A 21,941-nucleotide genomic window follows, 5' to 3' on the forward strand; every position below is an offset into this window, starting at 1 on the left:
TTATAATTGTATCCAAACTAATTGCATTAACTAATGAATTCTTCTAAGCTTTCAATGCTTTCTTTGGGGCAGAATAAAATGCCCTGTGATACTTTTCAATTCTTGGAGTGCTGATCTCTACCTTATCATTAATAATTATTTTCAAGGTTTTTCCTATAGATTAAAAAGAAATAAGGTATTAAAAGATCCAAACATCATTGAAGAGCCAAGCTGGGCAGGGGTTTTAGTGATTCAGAGACCCCCTGCAGTCCTGCATCCAGCTCTGGGACAACAGCACAAGAGAGATGTGGAGCTGCTTGAGTGAGTCCAGAGGAGGCCATGGAGCTGCTGCGAGGGCTGGAGCAGCTCTGCTCTGGAGCCAGGCTGGGAGAGCTGGGCTGGGGCAGCCTGGACAAGAGAAGGGGAGAGCTGAGAGCAGCTCCAGTGCCTAAAGGGGCTGCAGGAAAGCTGGAGAGGGGCTTGGGACAAGGGATGTAGGGACAGGCCAAGGGGAATGGCTTGAACCTGCCAGAACAGGGGAGTCTGAGCTGAGCTCTGAGGCAGAAGCTGTTCCCTGTGAGGGTGCTGAGGCGCTGGCACAGGGTGCCCAGAGAAGCTGTGGCTGCCCCATCCCTGGCAGTGCTCAAGGCCAGGTTGGACACAGGGGCTTGGAGCAGCTGCTCCAGTGGAAGGGGTCCCTGCCCATGGCAGGGGTTGGAGCTGGAGGAGCTTTAAGTTCCATTCCCACCCAAACCAGGATTCTGCAGTCTGGTACATATTTAGCCATCATTTGAAAAGTGAAGCAACCCATTCAGCATGGCAGTAATCCAGCAGAGCTGGGCAGAGCATCATGGCCACTTAAACTAGATTTTCATTTAGTTTGGGTCTTGGGTGTGAGCAGTCGTATGTGATTGTACTGGGATTATCTCTGTGGTGAGTGGTGTCCGGGTGATTGATGTCTCCATATGCTGGCACCAAAAAGCCTTAGAAGCAGTGTTGGATAGCATGAGTATGAAGGCATTGGAGTGCCTGGTGCCAAGAGACAGGCTGCACTGCTCTATAATGAACCTTCAGAGCCATTTAGAGTTCCTTTATGTTGCCTCTTTGAAAGTTATTTGATTTTAAATATATGTAGGCTTGAAGAATTTGTGCTACTTCATAATGAAGTTAATTGCAGATGAAGAATGAGATGGACCCCAGTTTCTTCAAGAGCTCAATTAACTTCAACTTGTTAATTAATGTTTCTTCTTGCAAGGTCAGAGGATCCTTTTAGCTCCCAGTGGAAGTGCTGGAGGTTTAGAGTGGATATATGTCTTTGGGAGTAAAAGGATTCATTGAATTTGAAGGTGAGTGGAACATAGTCTCAGTGGAGTGGCAGCATCTTGCATTGTCTTCATAATAACTGTTTCATAATGAAGAGCAATCAGAATTGCATGAAATACATCTACAGCTGCCTGAGAGGAGGATGGAGCCAGGAGGGGCTGAGCTCTGCTCCCAAGGAACAAGGGATGGGACAAGAGGAACCGGCCTCAAGCTGCACCAGGGCAGGTTTAGATGGAGCCGAGGAACAATTCCTGCCCCACAGGGTGCTCAGGCATTGGAACAGGCTGCCCAGGGCAGGGCTGCAGGCACCGGCCCTGCAAGGGTTCACAGCCCGTGGAGACGAGGCCTCAGTGCCATGGGTTAGGGGTGGCCTTGGCAGGGCTGGGAATGGTTGGACTGGGTGAGCTTGAAGGGGTTTTCCAACCTCATTGATTCCATGATTCTGTATTGCATAGAACAAACTGCAGTGTGTGGGATGAGTAGAACAGAGTGAGAGGATGGGGAAAGGCAGAATAATTTGTGTAACCACAGGTACCACAGAGCTCTAGCCATGTCCTTGCATCTCTGTGTAGTTTCTTCGTGGGATGAAATGCTGTCTTTGAAAGGAAGTATTCTAAGAATTCAGTTCCAAAATCCTGAAAGCTTTTTATAGTGCCTAATTCCATGTGGGAGCTCAAAATACTTGTGAACTTCCTTAAAATAGAATGTGTTTGGTTTGGATTTTTAAGCAGTTTACTTAAGTCTGACTTTTCTGAGTAGAGGTTCCTGGAAGGTGTATGGTACAGTGTGGTCTGCAGAGTTGTGCTTCACTTCCTGGGTGTTATCTCAAAGGGCTTCCTAGCAGTTGAAGGGACAACTTCACACATGGAGTCACTATTCCTGGGGAATGACCTGAACAGGAGCATATGATTCTATCATTACTATTATCTGTAGCTCTGTGCCAAGAGTTCTTCCTAACCTATGGATGAGTGTAGAGTCACTGGGCCGTATTGCATGGCTACTGCTGCTGAATAGCTGTTGAATGTATATTATTTTAACATAAACATCTCAAATACTTGTTAAAAGTGCCAAATGTACATAAAGTAATAATTCATGACAGGTAATTTGTTTTAAAAAGCCCTGTTTTGATGAGCTGGAATGATTTGTATCCTCTCGCTGGCATCTATCATGCAACAGTTTCATTATCTGACAGAATTCTGTCATAAGGGAAGTGTTTGCATTCCTTAGCACACAGTCTCTTCCAGCATTCACTGAGGTGCCCTGAAGAACAGGAAATAAGAAGTAATACCTTGGGACTTGGACTTCTCTTTGAAACTGAATTCACTTTGAAAGCCTATCAGGAAAGAGGATGCAATTTGCCTGCTGACATCATAGAACAGAGATTTAGGTATCCTTTATCACATTTTACACAGAAATCCCCAGTTTTAGGAGCAGATTGCTCTGCAGCAGCCTTCAGAGTGATTTCTGTAAAGGCACATGACTAATTCTCTTTATAGATGTCCTTATTTGCAAGTGTACATAGTTCTTTGTTTCTCTTGCTTCCACCTTTGAACCTATAGAGTAAAGGGAAGGTTCATTCATCATCATCTCCCGTCACTTGATCTTCCATTGCACGCTGGAGATGTTCTGTCCCAGGCTTTCCTGTGCATCCTTTATTCCTACCATCTACAAACCGACCAGCAATCAGATAGTCTTACCAGAAGGCTTAAGGTGGTTTCCTCATTCTCCTTAGACTTTTCAGCCACTGTTCATGCAGGTTGTGGTTGTTTCAAGCATAATGATGAAACCCAGAGGATGGGAATGCTGATGTGTTGCTGTGATTTGTTCTGTATTCAACTGTGCAGGTTTAAGCACAATTACTGGTCATACTTGCTTCTTGCTCCAGCTTTGCCACATTACCTCTCCTTGTTTTCCCCCTGTCCTTTTTGCTGATGAGTAGATGTCTCTTCAGTCATAAGTACCAATAGTTCATAAACACTGTGAAAGCTGCATCTTTGATGCACTAGCAAGAACCTGTGGTTTTTGACTGTCAGAACTTGCCCATGGAGCTAATGGCAAGTTCAAGCTGTGTTCACCACACTCAGGTTGTGCAATAGAGTGCATATGCAGCAAGGCTGCCTTAGTTTGTACAAGTAACAGTAATAAAGAGAGGAAAAACTGGTGACACAAAGATTCTTCCACATGTAAATGGATTGGAAAGCTCCTGTTCCTCTGCATTAAGTGCTCTTTGCATCCCCCATCTATGCCTGTGTTGGGGTCTGGTGTCCAGCCAGGTTTCTATCAGAATTATATGGCTGTTCTATTTAAATGTAGCAACTTTGACCTGCTTCTGGTTCCTGTTAAAACTAAAGCCATGGAACCATTTTTGTCCCATGTGCTCACAGTAAATGTAATTGTATTAAAACTGTGCATTCAGATCAAGGCCTGAATTGTTTATGCATAGTTTTCTCCCTGGTAATTTGTTCTCATTAAGGTTCTCCCTGTTATATTTCCTTTTCCCACTGTATTTTTTCCATCTTGTAAGGCTTGTGTACATTTTTAGGTATAAGAAGATGATTTTGTTATCTCCCAAGTGCCCTTTAGCCTTAGGATTTTGCCTGTTTTCTACTTGGTATTTGCTGGTCACACCAGCAGTGTATGAAGTGCATGTCTGGGAAAAGACAGGACATTTTCCCTAATAAAATCACTGCTTTGCATTTGTGAGAGGCTCGAAACTGTCATCCCTTTATCCAGTTCTTGGATACCATCCAGCCTTTCGGATCCATCAGTGCTTTGGTTTTGGAGAGAATCCACTGGAGCAATTTGGAGTGTTCTGTGTCTCCCAACACAGAAGGAGCAGAAGATGTGCCCAGCACTGTAACTCAGCTTGAGTGGATGGAGTCTAAGGGGTTTTCTGCACCATCAGTTACAATTTGATTACTTAGGCAGAGTTTTGGCTTTGTTTTTGTCATTTTACTGCTGCTCTAAGAGCAAAGCAAAGCAGTAGATATTAATATTTAATAGAATATTGTGAACCTCAGCTGTAATCACATTGCTCTTTATGTGGATTAAAAAGGGTGTTGCCTCTTCAAGTTCATACTGGATTTTGTTGTCTTAAGAAGCTAAATCCAGATTTCATGAACTAATATACTTAATCCTTGAGTGACTTGTATTGGGATATGCTTATCAGTTGCTTGGATATATTTGTAATAGGTCAGAGCTCTTGGGTTGAAATTCATTATAAGTGAATATCTTGAATAGGAAATTACTTCAGTGGGTGGTGAGCTCTCATAGACCTTCACTCAACTGATTCTTGACAGAGCTTGAAGATGAAGCGCTGTTAACAGCTGAAATAAGAGATGGACCCTTTGCTATTTATGTATTTCTGGGCATTTTCTTCCAGTTTTGGAAAGTTAAGTAGTGAAAAGTGTCCAATTAAATCAGAAATCAGGTGGAAATAGTAAATTTAAAGCTGAAATATGAAGTTTTAGCTATTTTGTGAATAACATATTTAAAAAACATGGTAGTATTTTTCTACATATTGTATTAAATTATAAAGGTAAATAGGTAAAATTGCATAAGGAAGTAAAGGTTGTTTCTGTTAAGGACAATGGGAGAACACAACTTTTACTACATCAGTAAAAGACCTGTCAATAGTTGAAAGATGAACTCTTGTTTCCGTTGTTTAAGTAAACCAAAAACCATTCAGGCAAGGCTGTAACATCCTGTGTTGAGTTGAAAGCCAAAAGGGATGGACTGTTTTCATTAACTAACAATCCTTTCTGCTGCATATAAGAGAAAAAGTTGTTCTCTAGGAATAGATATTGTGAAACTGCCTGTGAGTAAGAACTAACTCTTCCAGCTCTTCTCTTGGAAATGCTGTATTCTTCATGTTAATGGAGGAACAGGAGTGAAGTTAAATGTGGTAACTCTACTTGCAGTATAGTGTTGATGCTGTATTGATGCTACACAGTACACACTGAGCCTTGCCTAGAGGTGCAGGGGGGTTATACATGTGTTTCATGTACTTCTAATGGAAGTTCCATGGCTGAATTCCCTGCATTGCAATGAAAACTGAGTCAACAACTGTGTGCTGCATTGTTCATGGCATTAGATATGCTGAATTCTAAGAATCAGCTTTACCAAGTATTCACTGTCTAAGGAATTGCCAATAGCAGTCCTCGGTGGCTGGATTTTGACATGCATTCACTCTGAGTACCAGCATTTCCAGTCTCCTGGAGCTGCTTGGTGTTCCTAAATAATTGAGCATGTGGTTTGGTGTGTATGTCCAAGAGGAAATGTGCTCTGGTGATTAAGATAGTGTTGGTGCTCTGGAGCTTGAGGTCTGGTTTGTCTGATCCTTATCTTTAAAAATGCAGGTCTTTTGAATTGGAAACCTACATACGTTTGAGATTATATTGTGTCTGGTAGTGTCACAGTAAAGATCTAACTATATATGTGCTTTTCTACACTATATATAATGCAGGGTTTGCCCCATGTAGGATGTATCTATTCCTCTTTACACAGTACTAGCAGTTGTGTTGCTTCAGACGTCTTTGCATGGGTGTGTTCTAATGAAAACTGTGATAGAATCCAAAGCTACTGATTTCTCTAGGTACAGGAGAAGGATTCAGTATGATGGCAGAAATGAAACTATCACTTTGCACTTGTGTTTGTGTAACGTGTTGCATGAGATGGCAATCATGCCTGCTTGTTGGGGGCTTAAAGGGGGAACTCTTGGTTCTGTGCCATTGGGAACACTGCCACTGATTTATGCAGGGTGGGAGTTTCACACAGTTGGCCTCTTTTCCTCTGGCACAGCCACCCCCCTTCCCTGGAAGCAGCATTGCTCCCCAGGGGAGTGGTAAGTAGTAGAAGGACAAGTAAGAGTGCATTATCTTACCTAGTATAGCTGGAGTAGCAGCTCTATAGAGGTGAAGTTACTCCCAGGTTATCTAGTAAGGGAAGTATTTGTGGTGGGGAAGCAACCTGCAGGGTTAGGAGATATGTTAGGGTTAGGGTTAGGAGAAATGGTGAGAGCGAGTGGTTTTCTAACACTCACTCAATTGTAACTCATTCTGCTTATGTGTTCCTGTCCTGCCAGGGTTCAGTTACACCATCACCAACACAGAACCACCACAGTGCAGTGTCCAGGCAAAGCTTGTTCAGAGGAACCACTGGGTTTTGTGTAGTAGAAGGGTTTGTGGCTTCTGGTCATGCCTTTACCAGTTCATACTGATGTAAGACAGGAAGAAAAGAAGGGTGATCACCCGTTAAACACTGCTCTGAATGGTGGAGGTTCCTCTACTTCTACCATAGATTCCCACCATGGTGCTAGTTATTTAAGCTTTTCATAAGTGATCTCTGCATTTTGCTTTTACTGGTACCCAGTTGGAGACCCTGGAATGCAACTTACAGAGGTGATGTGCACTGATCTCCTTCCATACCTCAGTTACATCTGCCTGGTGATAAAGTTTGTCATATACTCATAGATACCCTTAAAGGCTTGCTTATCTCAGAATGGACATTTGAATTCCTGAAAGCTTTCAGTGTCTTTATCTGGAGCCAAATCTGTGGCCTAGCCACTCTTTTAATGTGAAATAGTCTATCTCCTGAATCTCACTGCAGCAGTTGTAATGCAAAGTTCACATTTAACTGATGTGATTTATATAGTGTTTGGACTGTTTCTGGCCAACAAGGAAGCTGGAGCCTGCTCTTGTTTGCTCAATGTCCATATGATGACATGAACTGTTCTGATGTTAATTTTGCAGAATGGTAATTTCAGAGCAGCAATCCCTAATCCCTCACTGCTGATGTTTGCAAGCTTGGATAACTTCTCCTCCTCTTAAATTAGTAGTTGTCTTGTTTTGCTCCTAATGTCTTGGTGTGGCAAACAAGGAAAACATCTTTTATTCTCTTTGCATTTATAAATGGCCAAACAGACCTTCATGAGAGACTCAAAGAGGATGAGTGTGTTTTCTGAGAGGCTTTATTCTAGGTAAGCTGCCAGTCCTCAGTGCCAGCATTTCAGCTCTCTGCCTTTGGAAATCCTTGTCATTGGGAGCACCAAGTAACTCAAAGTTCATTTTGAAATGAGCTATTTGAAATACTTCAGTTGTTTCTTCACTTGAAGTAAGCAGTAACTTTGGGCTGTATCATGAATCACTTTTGAATGTGGATATTGAAGTGGGAATGTTGCAGTTAACAAGGAAAAGGCTAAAACCTTCACACAGGTGATCACCACACCATGACCATCATGGGAAACACTCAGGAAAGACATAACACAGGATCTGGGAATATAATAATGCATGATCCCAGTGCCATGAATCCTGTTGGAAAGCCTTTTCTGAGGGGTGCACATAGCTGCATAATGAGAAGCGGAACTGGTTTCTGAGAGTGCCTGACAGGAGGATGGAGCCAGGAGGGGCTGGGCTCTGCTCCCAAGGAACAAGGGATGGGACAAGAGGAACCGGCCTCAAGCTGCACCAGGGCAGGTTTAGATGGAGCTGAGGAACAATTCCTGCCCCACAGGGTGCTCAGGCATTGGAACAGGCTGCCCAGGGCAGGGCTGCAGGCACCAGCCCTGCAAGGGTTCACAGCCCGTGGAGACGAGGCCTCAGTGCCATGGGGCAGGGGTGGCCTTGGCAGGGCTGGGATATGGTTGGAGCCATGAGTAGCCTGGTAGCAGTCCGTGCTCATCCTTTTGTGCCTTAATGAAACACTGGCAACCAGCTACAAAACCAAGTTTTGTCAAGCATAATAATAATAATGAAATATTTGGTGTAACAACTTTGAGTAAATCAGAAATAACAATTTCAGTGAAATCACTGGATTTCTAGGGTTTTTTTGTACTTCTCCATTCGCACCACAAACCCCTGCAGTCCCTGCAGCAGTCTGCAGTGTGAGAATGATCAGAAACAGATCTGCTTTAACTGTCCAGGCAGAATACAAGTCAAGAAGGGAAAGAAAGAAAATGGCATAGATTACAGAAGCCAAATGAGATGCTTGATTCTTTCTGACAGCCCCTGAAGCTTGGAGGAAAGAGGGGAAAACTGGGAAGATTTATGAGTTTAGGAACATATTTATACTTGGCCAGTTGTCCAGTGCTTGGAAAGAAGAGGATAAAAACCCAAAACCTGTTATGTATTAAGGAATTGCAACATAAAACTCTGCTGCTGTTGTGTCCTATGTGAGACATTAGCTGGGTGGCATTGCATGAGAAATGCTGTTGGAAATGTAATGGTTGAGATGCGTAATTATATACAAGATTTTACCTAAGTGTTACTGCTTATTAAAAGAGCCCCTAAATCTTAGTGTTTTGCTATTAAAATGTACATTCTTAGCTCACTGGCCATAGTTCTGCTGAAAATACATTTTTGAACCATTGCATGGAAACCAAACAAGTTATATTGGAGAATCCTAAGTAGTCAGGGTTGGGAAGGACCTTAAGCTCATCCAGTCCCAACCCCGTGCCATGGGCAGGGACACCTCACACTAAACCATGGCACCCAAGGCTCTGTCCAACCTGGCCTTGAGCACTGCCAGGGATGGAATAGCCATCCAAAACACTAAAGAGAAGGTCAGATTTAGTGGGTTGAGACCCATGACAGAGGAATATGCAGTTATCCTAGAAAGGGATCAGTATGTTTTCTCAAATTGAAGTTCTTTGCAGTGGAGAGTATTGAACGGGTTACTGCACATTGAAACTTGGAGAAGGTTTCCTGTGTATGTCAGTGTGTTAACCCAGAACCACATTGCCTCCTAATGCACATTCCTACTCTGGCAGCTTCATGTGGAGCATAAGTGACACTTTGTACTCATTAATAGTGATTTACCAGCACCTATTGAGGAATACTTGACCATAGTATGGCCCAGTTGTCTTCCAAAGCTGGTTTCCTTGGTTTGGGCTTTTTAGATGTTTATTTCTTGTAAGTAGTTGTAGATCTTTGTTTAAATGTTACAAAACCAGAGGTCAGGGCTTCCTTAGTGGCCTCAGTACAAGTGTTGCTGTTGACTTCAGTAGAAATGAGATGCTCTATTCTATAGAATTCTGCTTTTCTTCTAGTGTTTGAAGTCTGAAGCCCTCAATACAAAAGGGCAGGTTCTGATGAGTAGGAAGATGTCCAAAACAAATGGAAAATCAGGAGGAAAGCACAAGCCCAATATCCCTATAATAATAGAAAATGAAATCAGTAAATCTGCTGGCTTGCTTTCTGTAAGCGGTAACTTCAAGTTCCATAGTTGTCTTGAGAAAGTGATAGTGAAGGATTTCCAGTCTTAGGTTATTTCTATAGGAGTTTTTTCTCTCTAGGAATTCAGTTTTTCACTGTGGCAAATAGGAAAACATGGATTTAGGTAAATGCTTAGAAAATCAGGTTTAACAAAACCCCATAGCACAGCACAGGAAGCACTAAGTAGCAAGAGCCTGAATCAGCTCTTATTTCAATAAATGTTGAAAGCCTTGTTCAAAATGACAGTTTCACACGAAGAAACATTGAACCAAAATACATGTTCACGCTCTGATGGCCTCCCTAAATAGCTGGGAGCCTGGATGTCAAGTGGTTTATTTCTACTAAGAGAGTAGATTCCTCCTGACAGTTTATGGACCTCGGGAATGGGCTTTGCCATAGGGGTGCTTGCAGCTCCCATGAGTAGTTGTTTTTCTATCAAGCTATATTGATATTAATAGGAAGTATAAAGACCAGTTTGCTTCCCTGGCAGTGCTCAAGGCCAGGTTGGACACAGGGCTTGGAGCAGCTGCTCCAGTGGAAGGGATTGGAAATGGATGGGCTTTAATGCCCCTTCCAACCCAAACCAGGCTGGAATTCTCTGATTGTAACAACTAGAGAATTTGCAAAGTTGACTTGAATTATGCAGACATGTAGAAAAACAAGTAACCTGTGATTGAGGGTTATTTTGGGGTGTCTCTTATTCAGGATCTCAGCTGATACATCCAAAATGGCCCTTATCAGAGTAGTTTGGGATCATGACTTGAAGGGCTCCTTTAGATGATGTGTTTAATGCCTGCAAAGATACTGTATTGTTAGGGACTTAAAACCAAAGTGCCCACAAGTGATATGGGAAATTTAAGCAGCTTAAAGCCAGTAGAGAAAAACAGTCTTTATATTGGGTCTTTCAGTGTCTGTGAAGTCATAAGAACAACATCATAAAGAAGTAATATGGTGAAGAATGCAAAGAATGTTCTCCCTGTAAATGAAATGCAATTCTTCGTGATGTGCCAGTGTGGAAAGATGTGGTCATTCCATAAAGTCTGTCTGCCCTTCCATAGGGACAGCATGTGTAGGCTTGGCACATGTCATTTCATGCTGCCTTAGGCTGGTTTTCATGTCTAGGTTTTTGAAGGGGGTTTTATTTCCAGGGACTATTCCATGTGCATCTTTCCTATGATGGGGTACAGTGTTACCTTCCTTGTGAGCATACCATGCTGGGTTCACCTCAAGAACACACTCTGCTCTGCTGGAAACCACAAATAGCTCCTGCAGAACAAAGAACATAATAGCTGTAACGTATCCTTATGTTAATCTGTTGCTTCCTCCTTATTGTAGCTATATTTATTATGCACAAAATAAGAGCATTATGAAAGTAAGTCTTGACAAAGCCCAAATTTCCTCTTTGTGTTAAATAGAAGCAGACTATTAGCTAGTACAATGTACTTGGGTTTTGTCAGAGCAGTTCTGCTCTCCAATATAACATTGTTAAAACATTTCCTGTTGTTTTCATATATTAAAGTGTCTATTTTCTATCAGAGTTGCTATGTAAAGGGCTGCTTGAGATGGCAGGTGAAGGTGATGGCTGGGACTGCCTCCTTTGAAAGTGTGCAGCTTAAATTAACTCAGGTAGTGTAAAGCCAGTGGAGAAACCGGAGCTGAGCTCACAGAATGCTTAATAAGAACATTTCAAAGCTCTTTCACAAGCTCTAGATGAAAAGAAAATCACAACTCTCAGTTGTTAGGTGTTCTTCTGTCAACAACATCCACACCTACAGGGCCAGGCGCTATGGGTGCTGCAGTTAGCTTGTCTTCAATGGTGATTTGTGAGTCCCAACACACAGAAATCACTTGGCCTAATGGTCTTGCACATACATTTTCCTCTTACTAATAGCCAAAATAGTTATTTCAGCTTCAAATGGTTTGGGCTGTGACAATGTGAGGGGTGGGGGTTGTGCTATCAACATGCTTTTGTGTGTACCAAACCAGCTGTACATTCAATTCAGCATGAGGAACAGCGTGATGACCACCTGCCTAACCTCTGCTCATGTGGGGATGCTTATGTGAGGTGTGTTGATGGAAACAGTCACTCTTCTGTGGTTAAGAGGGAGCCAAGCTGGTAGCTCCTGAAGGATTCAAACACTGCAGTGTTCTATGCAGTCACTGCAGCTCTGGAAACATTCCATATTCACATGCTTTAAAAGCAGGGATGCTTCCCTTCAAAGAGCTCCATTTTGAAGTCTGGAATTGTAGCTTCTCAATGAAAAACTCTGTTTTCCAGTCTGCAGCTACCCCAAGTGCTTGGTAAAGTAAAGGAGGATTTGGAGAGAACCAGCAAGAATCCCAGTGGGGCTGGAAGGAATTTGCTGGGTTTGGTCTGGCATTATTTGTCCTTCTTGCATAATAAACTAATGTGTTTTTCTGTGTAAATCTCTCTTCTGAGAATTGATAGAGGATGCAGCAAATGTGCTAACGTGGGGGTTGGTCCTCACGTGGCTTTTCTGTCTCTCTGCCTTGTTGAACCTGGTTACCAGCAAACAGAGAAGTGTTGTCTGTCAAATGCTTCGCTGCATTTGTCATCTCCCTGTGCTGTAGTGGCTGTTCCCTTTTTACCAGGCTGTGTAACAAAACAGGTTTGAAGTAAAGCTGAATTGATCAAAGTGTGATGATTCATTGTGGAATTCCAACAGGGTTGCTTTGAAAGAGCCAAGGCAAGGGTTTAATGAACGTTTTTAGGTATAAAACTGGTGGTCAGAGGCAGTAGTACTTTACTCATTGTTCGACTGCACAATACAGCCATTTGTTTTCCACACCATTATGTGGGTGTTGGGTGCTAAGCAGTTCCCAAGTGTTAGAACCTGCTTTTGTTCTCCAGCAGCCTTGGTGTTCAACACCAGTTCCTCTCATTTGAGCTTCCTGTAGCCTTAAATGTAATAGAAGTGGAATGAGAAAGAAGTTTGAATTGTATTGTGTGCAGTGGAGTGGGGTCAGCCAAAATCCCTGCTCTGCCTCGTGAGCTGGATCATACCCTGCAGAGGCAGACCTAGGACAAGGGGAAACACAGTCAGTGTTTGCTTTGGGAAGATAGGGCACAAGCTTAACAGGAAATGCCCTTTTGTCTTGTGCCTTCTGCAGGTGAAGCTGTTTCACATTACTGCAATGGCTGAATTTGGGTTTACTTTTAATGTATGTCTTCATTTTTCTTTGTTGGACCAAATTCCTGCAACGTTGCTTAGTTTCTTCTGATAGGATCTATGAAAGGAGCCAAATGTGATGTGTGTTGCATGTTTTAAAGAGGGGTTCTGATAACTTCTTCATAAAAATATACTTCTTATGATCTCACATTGAAGTATATTCTACTTGAAGTTTACCAAAGTGATTGAGGATGACAGGGAAATGCACAACAGATCTTTGTTGTATACGAGGGAATGCCACCTTCAGAATTGGTTTCATTCACTCTGGGATAGTTCCTCCTTTTTAAGAGGTGGGGACACTTAGCATAGATCAGATCTGAGTAACAAAGTAAATCTGAAGTACACAGAGCCAAATTCTGTGCTAATGCAGCCTAGTAATGATCATTTATACATTAAAAAATCTTGCCAATGGTAGAATATGCTGAGCATTAACATACCAGTTATTTTTTCAGAGTTGTAAATAGAAGTAAGATGCTAAAATGTGTATTTTAAGCCTATGCAGTATGATGCCTCTCACTATAGCATAGAACCATAGGATGGTTTGGTTTGACCTTAAAGCTCCTCCAGCTCCAACCCCTGCCACAGGCAGGGACTCCTTCCACTGGAGCAGCTGCTCCAAGCCCCTGTGTCCAACCTGGCCTTGAGCACTGCCAGGGATGGGGCAGCCACAGCTTCTCTGGGCACCCTGTGCCAGCGCCTCAGCACCCTCCCAGGGAACAGCTTCTGCCTCAGAGCTCAGCTCAGTCTCCCCTGTTCAATGTATCTTCAATACATCAAATTCTGCTGCTTTGCCTTTGCTGTTGACATCACTTGCAAATAGTACTTGGAAGAAAAGCTCATGGTGTGTCCTCTGGAGAAACACTGGCCTGGAGTGTGACAGAAGGGAAGGAACAGAAACCAGTTCACAACATTCATCTGACAGCTGTGTTTGGAAGCACAGTCAAACACTAGTTTTGATTAACTAGCTTCTTCTCCTCTTTCTAAAACAGTTACAGAGCTTGTGCTAAATATCCAGTGCTCCAAGAAATCCCTGTTGTGGGGATGCAGATCAAGTAGTGAGCTGGCAGCAGCACTCCTTCCCTCCCTGCAGGCAGGCTCCTGCCCTCCTATGGGGCACTGTGCCTGTACCTGAGCAGGTTGCTTCACTTCTAGCCCACCTAGAATACTCGTTCCTACACATATAATATACCTAGGTACTTGTGTCCTCAGTACCACTGGCTTTCTCCTTTATGTTGTAATCCTCTGAAGTAACCCATCACTTGGCTTTGATTTGATGGACTGTGATGGGCTCATCCTAATGTGCTAAAATTCCTCTCCCTTGCACTTTGCCTTGCTCTTTCTCTACTGCTTCTCCCTCCCTGTTGCAGGTATGGGTATGCAAAAGGCTTCAGGTTTCTACCCCGAGCTGGAGCCTACTTTTGAGAGCTAACAAAGTTACAAGGAACAGGGGGTGAAGGCCAGTGGGAGCAAGTTGAATGTGCATTAGTCCTCTTGACCTCATTCTGCACCAAAGCATCAGTGATTCTCCCCAGCATCCCCCATGTATTTCCTTCAGAACCTGTTTCCTTCACCTTACTAAGTCCTTGATTGCCTTTGCTAAAGTTAAAATACTGTGTTTGGGGTTTTTTCCAGCTGCACTGATTCAAATCATGTCAAATCCCAGTGTTTTCAAACACAGTTTGTTACTGAGGCTTTCATCCTTCCTGCTCCTTTTCACAATATCAGTCTTGTTTCCAGATCCCTGTTCTATTATTAGGCTCTGGCCACAGGAGCAGTGTTGTAGGGTCAATGGAATGGCTTTACAGTAAGCTGTGATGTATCTTTACTATACAGGCTGATAGAGGCTTTACCTAGATGTGAGTTTCAGGCTTATAGAAACCAAGATCAAAGTAAAAAGGTTCCTTGTAGGGAAAAGCATAAGAACCATGGCTAAAGCTCTTCTCAGAAGACAGACAGTGGTCAAAAAGGATTCCACATTTCTTCTGCACACATTCAAATATGAGGGTTTATGAAAACTTGACAGTTTTGTTGCAGGAAACAACAACATTTTGGAGGTATTGCATAAATATTTGCAACCCTAATCTATGGGCTGTCACAGATGTAAATACAGTGTTCAAAAAGTAACATTCTCTCTAGTGTTTTATCTTAAACAAAGGGAAATAAAGTGTAAACAGGTCAGTGCCTTTGTTTTCTCTCCTAAATGAAAGCACACATTTCTCTTGTTCCATGGTGACGGTGTGGTTAAAGTGAGGGGAAACAAACATATTCCAAAGCTGGGCCTCTCTCACAGAGTATTAATGCTGTGGATCATTTTTGGGTCCATTTCTGGCACTATAAATTGCTTCAATTTTGGGATAATACAAGAGGGACATGGAGCTGATGGAGGTGTCCATGGAGCTGCTGTGAGGGCTGGAGCAGCTCTGCTCTGGAGCCAGGCTGAGAGAGCTGGGCTGGGGCAGCCTGGACAAGAGAAGGCTCCTGAAGGGGAGAGCTAAGAGCAGCTCCAGTGCCTAAAGGGGCTGCAGGAAAGCTGGAGAGGGGCTTGGGACAAGGGATGTAGGGACAGGCCAAGGGGAATGGCTTGAACCTGCCAGAACAGGGGAGACTGAGCTGAGCTCTGAGGCAGAAGCTGTTCCCTGGGAGGGTGCTGAGGCGCTGGCACAGGGTGCCCAGAGAAGCTGTGGCTGCCCCATCCCTGGCAGTGCTCAAGGCCAGGTTGGACACAGGGGCTTGGAGCAGCTGCTCCAGTGGAAGGGGTCCCTGCCCGTGGCAGGGGTTGGAGCTGGAGGAGCTTTAAGCTCCCTTCCAACCCAACCCAGGCTGGGATTAGAGGCTTGGCTTTTTGCATGCCATAAATGAGTTATTATAAAAGCATCATATGTGTGTCAATGCTTCAATACAGAGCCCAGCACAGGAAAGGTAGCATTGTTCCTTTAGGTGTGCAAGGTTTGGTTTTTCCTGCATCAGTTACTTTTTCTTTATCAAAAAGACTTTGGTCAGAGAGTAATGCCAAACAAGGCAGTTATTTCAGATAAATCAGTTTTCTAGCATAGCTTTCCATTAAAATCGATGTTGTTTAGGGAAATCATCACGTTTCTCTATGTAGTACTCAAAGGCCCATGGTTTATAGGCTGTGCTGGCATGGTTCTGCATCACAGAGGCAATACTTACTGTTCTGTTGCAGGCAGCTTGAAGCAATGTCCTCATTTGGTTCAGGCCTGCCCACGTGAGGAGCGAGGTGCAGGCTGTCTTTCTCACTCCTGAAGAGAAGTGGGTAGCAGCAGTGAAGTTTCAAATGCATGCTATAAATGGCAAGCTACAGCTCCAAATGCTGGTGATTGCAGCACATCTCTGGCACGTATTGGGGGATATGAAATCCATGGTGAGAAATGAAAGGAAATGAAGAAGGCAAGTGAAACAAGAGGAGGATGCAGAACCTTTTCTGAACTCAGGTCTGTTGATCCTTAAAAGAGTTGAAATCATTTAAAATATACTATGCTTACCAAAGGTATTTGAGATGCAGGTAAAGAAGGGAACAAGTGTAACTGTGTACTACTATGTGCAAATACTGATGCTCTGCTTACTTAGCTCATTATAAACATGCTGCTTAGTGTTTAGGGAATGCTCTGTTACTTGAGCAAAGTGAGGAAATCAATGGAGAAAGTCTTATGGTGAAGTATGAGTATCTCAGTGAAGAACTGAGCCCCACAGACATGCACATCCCAGGTAGGGAGCAGTTCTGCAGCACTTCCATCCCTACACCCCACAGTAAATGAATAAAACATATCTTATAAAGAGCCTCCATGGAGCTGGATTGTTTTAATTGGGTTTTCCTATGTTGTGCCTTATCCTTGTGGGAGTATATGGAGCAATGGACAAAGTTTGCTCTCTGCAGAGTTTGCAGTTACTTCCTTCATGCAGTGGAATTTGGCACTTGGGAGCAGGCATGGATGCATTTTGGTCTTATGGAGAGTTGCAAAGGCTGGGCAAGCAATATGTTTCCTTTGGTTGTGTCCAGGACAAGCTCACCTGTAAAATGAGAAGGAAAAGAAAGTAAGAAGTCTCTTCCCTTGTAGATGTCACATTAGTCTTCTAAACATAGCACGGATTATTTAAGTAATTCAGTATTTCCAATACATGTCCTTTCTTCTCACTCAGGGTCATCCAACTATAAGAGGAACTTCTGCTGCGTGCACAAGGGGCTTTTCAGATCTTTCATAATACAGAGCAAAATGGACTGGTCTATGCTGGCCTTTTCTGCTGTTGAAATATCTGATCTGCCCTAAGGGCTTCAGCAGAGAGTGGAAAGTTGGGTTCTCCTCTTTCACCCCTGTGCTGCTATTCCTGTTACGTTCCTTACTGGGAAGTTTCTGGCTGCTAAGGATAAGAAGGGAGGTTTTCCACACCTTGTTCTTTGTGTTATGTTGTGAAGTTGTGTATTAATTTTAATTGCTGAATACTAAATTAAGGCTTGTCCTGCTTTGAACATGAGATGCTCATTCTGGTTTGTGTTTTCTAGGAAGTCTTTCCCTATAGAGCCTGTATTTAGTGGTCAAATAGGAAGGAGCTTGTGGAGCTCTTTGGCACTGCAAGTCTGTAATTCACCGAAAGTACTAGGGTTGTATTTGAAAGTACACAAGCAGTAGGACATACCTGCTGTCTTCATTAAGTATGATGGAGGTACATTTACTCATAAGTGTCTATGTGGAGTTTCAAGGAAGAGATGAATTACTTTAGTCCTGAATGCCAGTTTGGAACTGTCTGTGCTGGTGATGAGACAAGTCTAATGAGGGACTAACACAGTTTGGAGAAAAGGGCTCATTTCTGATAACCAGCCAAGAGATTTGTGTTCTGTGGTGTTAATGTTGTGTCTAAAAATAAACCTTTGTCACATAGGGTTCCTAATAAGATGCATTTCCCTATCTCAGGTGTGGTTTATTTACTGGCTTGGCATAAGCGACCTTTATGCACCATTCTCATTATGAAGACATCAAAACTAAGCCTCACTGCAAAAGCATTGCATTTTATAATGCTCAGTGGGATTTTTGCAAAGGATTATTTAATATAACTGTTAATAAGACAAACTTTACACTCTTCAAATCGGAACTTCAATGAATAATGATGTATATTTTTAATGCTAGTCACAGCTGTGTATCTGTACCTGTTTATGCATCATTAAAGTATTTGGGTAAAACATTTTTTCCTCAAATGTAGTATGCTAAAACACATTCTCTTTTTATTGCTGAGATTTTAGTGTGATAGAAAATACCAGGAAAGTATGTTTTTGACATAAGCCTCCCTGTGAGCAGTGGTGTCTGCTGCACTTGGAGTGCTTCTGGGCCTCTATCACACAGCAGTTTATCACCACTATGAATGAGTAAATCACTGCAGGATAGGAATAGAGTAGGGAGTGTGTGTAGGAGCAGCCACCCTAGTGCCAGCTCCAGCCTCCATTACCCGATGGCAATAGTGTTCAGTGCAGGTTCCCAGTGTGCTCCGAGGGAAGGCAAAGCCCCAGCATAATTAGATCAGATCATAATGCAAATACATGCAAAAAGCCCCACTTAAGATTGCCGGTATAAAATACAGTGTTTATTACAATTTAGGGTTGCTTTGACACCACTTTGATTTTTATTTGCTTTATGTCTTTTTGCTCCTTGTGAGCTTATTCATTTTCATTTCAGTTTCCATTTCTTTTAGTTGTCAGAAAAGGGTAAGCTGGCTGTTAGAGTTCATTTTTCATAATGGTTTTCAATTAGGGTTTTTAGGTCCTTGCTAAAAGTGTAGCATAGAATCTGCAAGGGTAATTATACCTATTCTAATGCTATTAATAAGCACTCGAAAGGGATCATTACAGTTAATCTGCTTTAGCCTTTTGTCAGACATATTTTTATGTAATATTGTGTAAGATTTCTGTAATACTGGTACCTTTGAACTAGTTTGGTTTGCTTTTAAAGCAGGGGAAACAAAAAGGAACTGAACATATTTAGGGTAGTTTCCTCACTGAAAGAGTATTGCTTATGGCTCTTAAAAGGGAAGGCATAGAAAGGAGAATAAGCCCCATGTGTGCAGCTCTTTCTATCCTAACCCTGTCTTCCTTTTCTTGCAGGAAATCCTGGCTGACTAAGGTTGGAAGCCCAAGTTCTCGCATCGATCGAACCAATTTTTCCAACGAAAAGGAGATTTCCAAGCTTGACTTCTCAGGATTTAGCACTAGATACTAATAGAAACCATCATTGAGCATAAAGCTGTGATGTCTCTGCTGCATGATGTTCTCTGTGCCTCCATAACATGTCACGGGAGCATTTGGATGCTCTCCATACTAGAGAGAAATAGAAATGGTCCCTGTTCAAGTGGAGTAAGAGTTCTTAGTTGCTGTATTAGACATTTAACACCATGAATGTCAATATCTAGTATCTAAAATGCCAATATCCAATTTATTACATCTTGAAAGCTAGATGAATGCTTGAAAGTGTCAGTGATTACTCGTGCACAATGAGACTTGTTATGTGTAACCATATGGCACCTAATCTTTACACTGTGATTCATATTTTAGATGCAAAATAATGAAGTTATGTTCTCCTGTTTGTAATCTCTGTAAACATCCTTAACTGCAGGGCCTGGAACACTGAGAGATCTAATGTAGCTCTGTGTTATAGACCATGCTATTTGTGATAAGGAGTTAAGATATAGTGATAATTTAAAATAAATGTATGTTTATTCAGACTCAGACTAAGATTATTTGACCAGTTCTGGTTCAAAATCCTCTAATAATTCAGTATAAGTAATTCAGATAAGTAATTCTAGTAATTCAGATAAGCCATGAAACACAACAGTGGTCTCACCCTTTGTTCCATATATACCTACAGCTTACATCCATAGTGACCATAAAGGATGCTTTAGTTTTTTTTGTTGGTGTTCTTACTAAAATGAAAGACTTCTGTTACTTTGCTTATGGATGTGTGTTTGCTCCTTGGTTAATGTATGTTGGAACCTGATTTGACATGATGCACCCACATACATCATGTCAAGTACATAAAAGGTCATGAGAAACTTGAGAGCTTGCAATAAATACTGGATAAGTGCTTGCAGTATTGGATGTGATTCTCATATATAGTGCTCTTTCCACAGGCACCAGGGAGCCTGTCAGGGTGGAACAGAGCTATTCCCTCACTTCTGAAGTACTTCTGTGTCAGCATCAGTACATTCTGGAGGCCTTTGGTTAGATCTCTGGTACCCAAGCAGGCAGCTGCATGATCTGTCTGTACCCTCAGTTGATCACAATTGATGTTATCATGCTGTGATGGAGGCTCACACTGTAAGTCCCTCTGAGCTGTGTGTAGTACATAAAGCAGAGTGTGCTACACACTGACAAGTGTACAGTACATAGAGCATAGTACTACTGCAGTGGTCACGGCCTCAAGTTATCTCCCAGCTCCCAACAGAGCCTGCTGTTGTCTGCCTGCATTGTATCCTCTAAGGTGTCCTTAGTCAGGGTGCATAAGCTGGTATTTCCCCTGACTGCTCTGTACCTCTCCTAAGGGGAGGCAGTGTCTATTTAAGCAAATTAAAGTGTTAATTTAAGCAACATCATCACTTTGTGATTCATGGTTTTGATTTCAGGAAAGGCCATTTCATAGCTTGAGCATTGCACTTTGAGCTGGGCATTGAAAGGTATTTCTGCTGATGATTTATTTTCATTGGGCCTTTGTGCACTAAGCAGTAAAACTTCTTTCCCAGACTTTGCAGGAGTTATGAATTGTTGTAGTTCAAATGCACTTGATTTCTGTGACTGTACACAGCATCCTTTGTTGAAGTCATTGTCAATGACTCTTGTTACATGGAAAATAGCAAAGTTCAAGTGCAGCAGTAGCTCAATGGCTGTTCCATCCTCTCTGAAAACTGTATCCTGCCCAACACAAGTACTTTACATTTCCCTTGGAGCTACCTGGCAGGAGATGCCCCCTCTGAGGCATTTCCAGCCAAGCTGCTTTGTTCATGTTCTGAGCAACAGCGGTAGAGGAAGGAGGAAAACAAATGGAACACTTGAGACACAGGAATTGGAGACAAAGATGGAGCTGTTGCTTTGATGGTTGGCATGGGAGGAGCTGGATGCTCACAAGGACTCCACTAGAAACTCAAGGCCTGAGGAGGGGGAAGCAGTGATTTCAAGTGCTCACTTGGAGGGAGAAAATGTGCAGGTAGAGACCTTTGAGAGAGCTGAAAGATGAAGAAATCTCTTCTGAGTCTGTCACAAGAGGGTTTATTTTCCTGTGTCTGTGCCATAACGCTCGGCTCCTGCTTTTGTGCCTGTTCTGAGCCCATCTGATGGAGAGGTTGGTTCTGGAATACACCTATTAACCTTTCTCTTTGCTTGTTAGTCAGCAATACTCATGTTTTCCCCTTTCAATATCCACTTCACTCACATCAGTGATGTGACAAGAGGCAAAAATTGCATACAGTTTCTGCAGTGAGTTCAGCTCTGAGTGTTTGTGACATTCAGAACTATAATACTTTGTGTTGGGCTGTAATGTATTTTGAGGTTATCTAGCAGTGCTAGATAAATTGCATATACTGTGCTCTTCATGCTTAGAGAAGTCAAGAATTTGCTGAGCAAATAAGTACTACAGATATGTCAGTGTTCCCAGAAACCCTCGACAGGGTTTTCAGAGGAAGAGGAAAAGGGAATAAACATCATATTCCATATCTTCAAGTTTCTGGGAAGAGTTATAGCCAGTTGTATTGCTGGAGTATACCCAGGAATTCTGTAGTGAATGGAGTTCCAAGGGGCAAAAGGTTTTCTTCCCCTGCACTTCCTCATTCTGGCTGAAGTGGAGGCCCAAGGTGGCCATAAGGGTAATAATAATATATAACATATAAAAATAATCTATGTCCCTGTGAATTTAGGGGTTACCAAGGCCAAAGCCCATCTGTTCCCAAGGTGAGGAATTACTGCTTGACTTCCTGAGTGCTGCTGGCTTCCTGCTGCATGGCTATGGGGAAATGCCTTTACAGATGGTTTAGGTTCTTTTCACATTGTATTGAAATCAAGCTTTAATGCGTTGTATCTGTTCTTAACTGTTGCTGCAGAGCATGTTTTATTCATGCCAATGCCTGCAGTACAGTTAGGATCCTTTACGGCTTGTGCATAGGGAAAGGTTTGGTTTGCACTAAGTGGCACCTGCCTGGCTTGTGGGTAGATACAGACTTGGAGGTCCCTTTCCCAGGTGAACATTGG

The 21,941-nt window shown here is 42.6% G+C and overlaps 1 protein-coding gene across 1 annotated transcript in view; it reads left to right on the forward strand.

Annotated features, from left to right (window-relative positions):
- Positions 1-19,802, forward strand: part of ACYP2 (acylphosphatase 2) — a 45,468-nt gene extending 25,666 nt beyond the window's left edge. Inside the window, exon 4 of the mRNA XM_005144693.4 lies at positions 18,813-19,802. Within this exon, the coding sequence (XP_005144750.1) occupies positions 18,813-18,927 (115 nt within the window). The 3' untranslated portion in view covers positions 18,928-19,802. The remainder of the gene's footprint in view (positions 1-18,812) is intronic.
- Positions 19,803-21,941: the final 2,139 nt, after the last annotated feature.

Source organism: Melopsittacus undulatus, chromosome 3 (assembly GCF_012275295.1).
Source record: "Melopsittacus undulatus isolate bMelUnd1 chromosome 3, bMelUnd1.mat.Z, whole genome shotgun sequence".
Taxonomy (NCBI): Eukaryota; Metazoa; Chordata; class Aves; order Psittaciformes; family Psittaculidae; genus Melopsittacus; species Melopsittacus undulatus.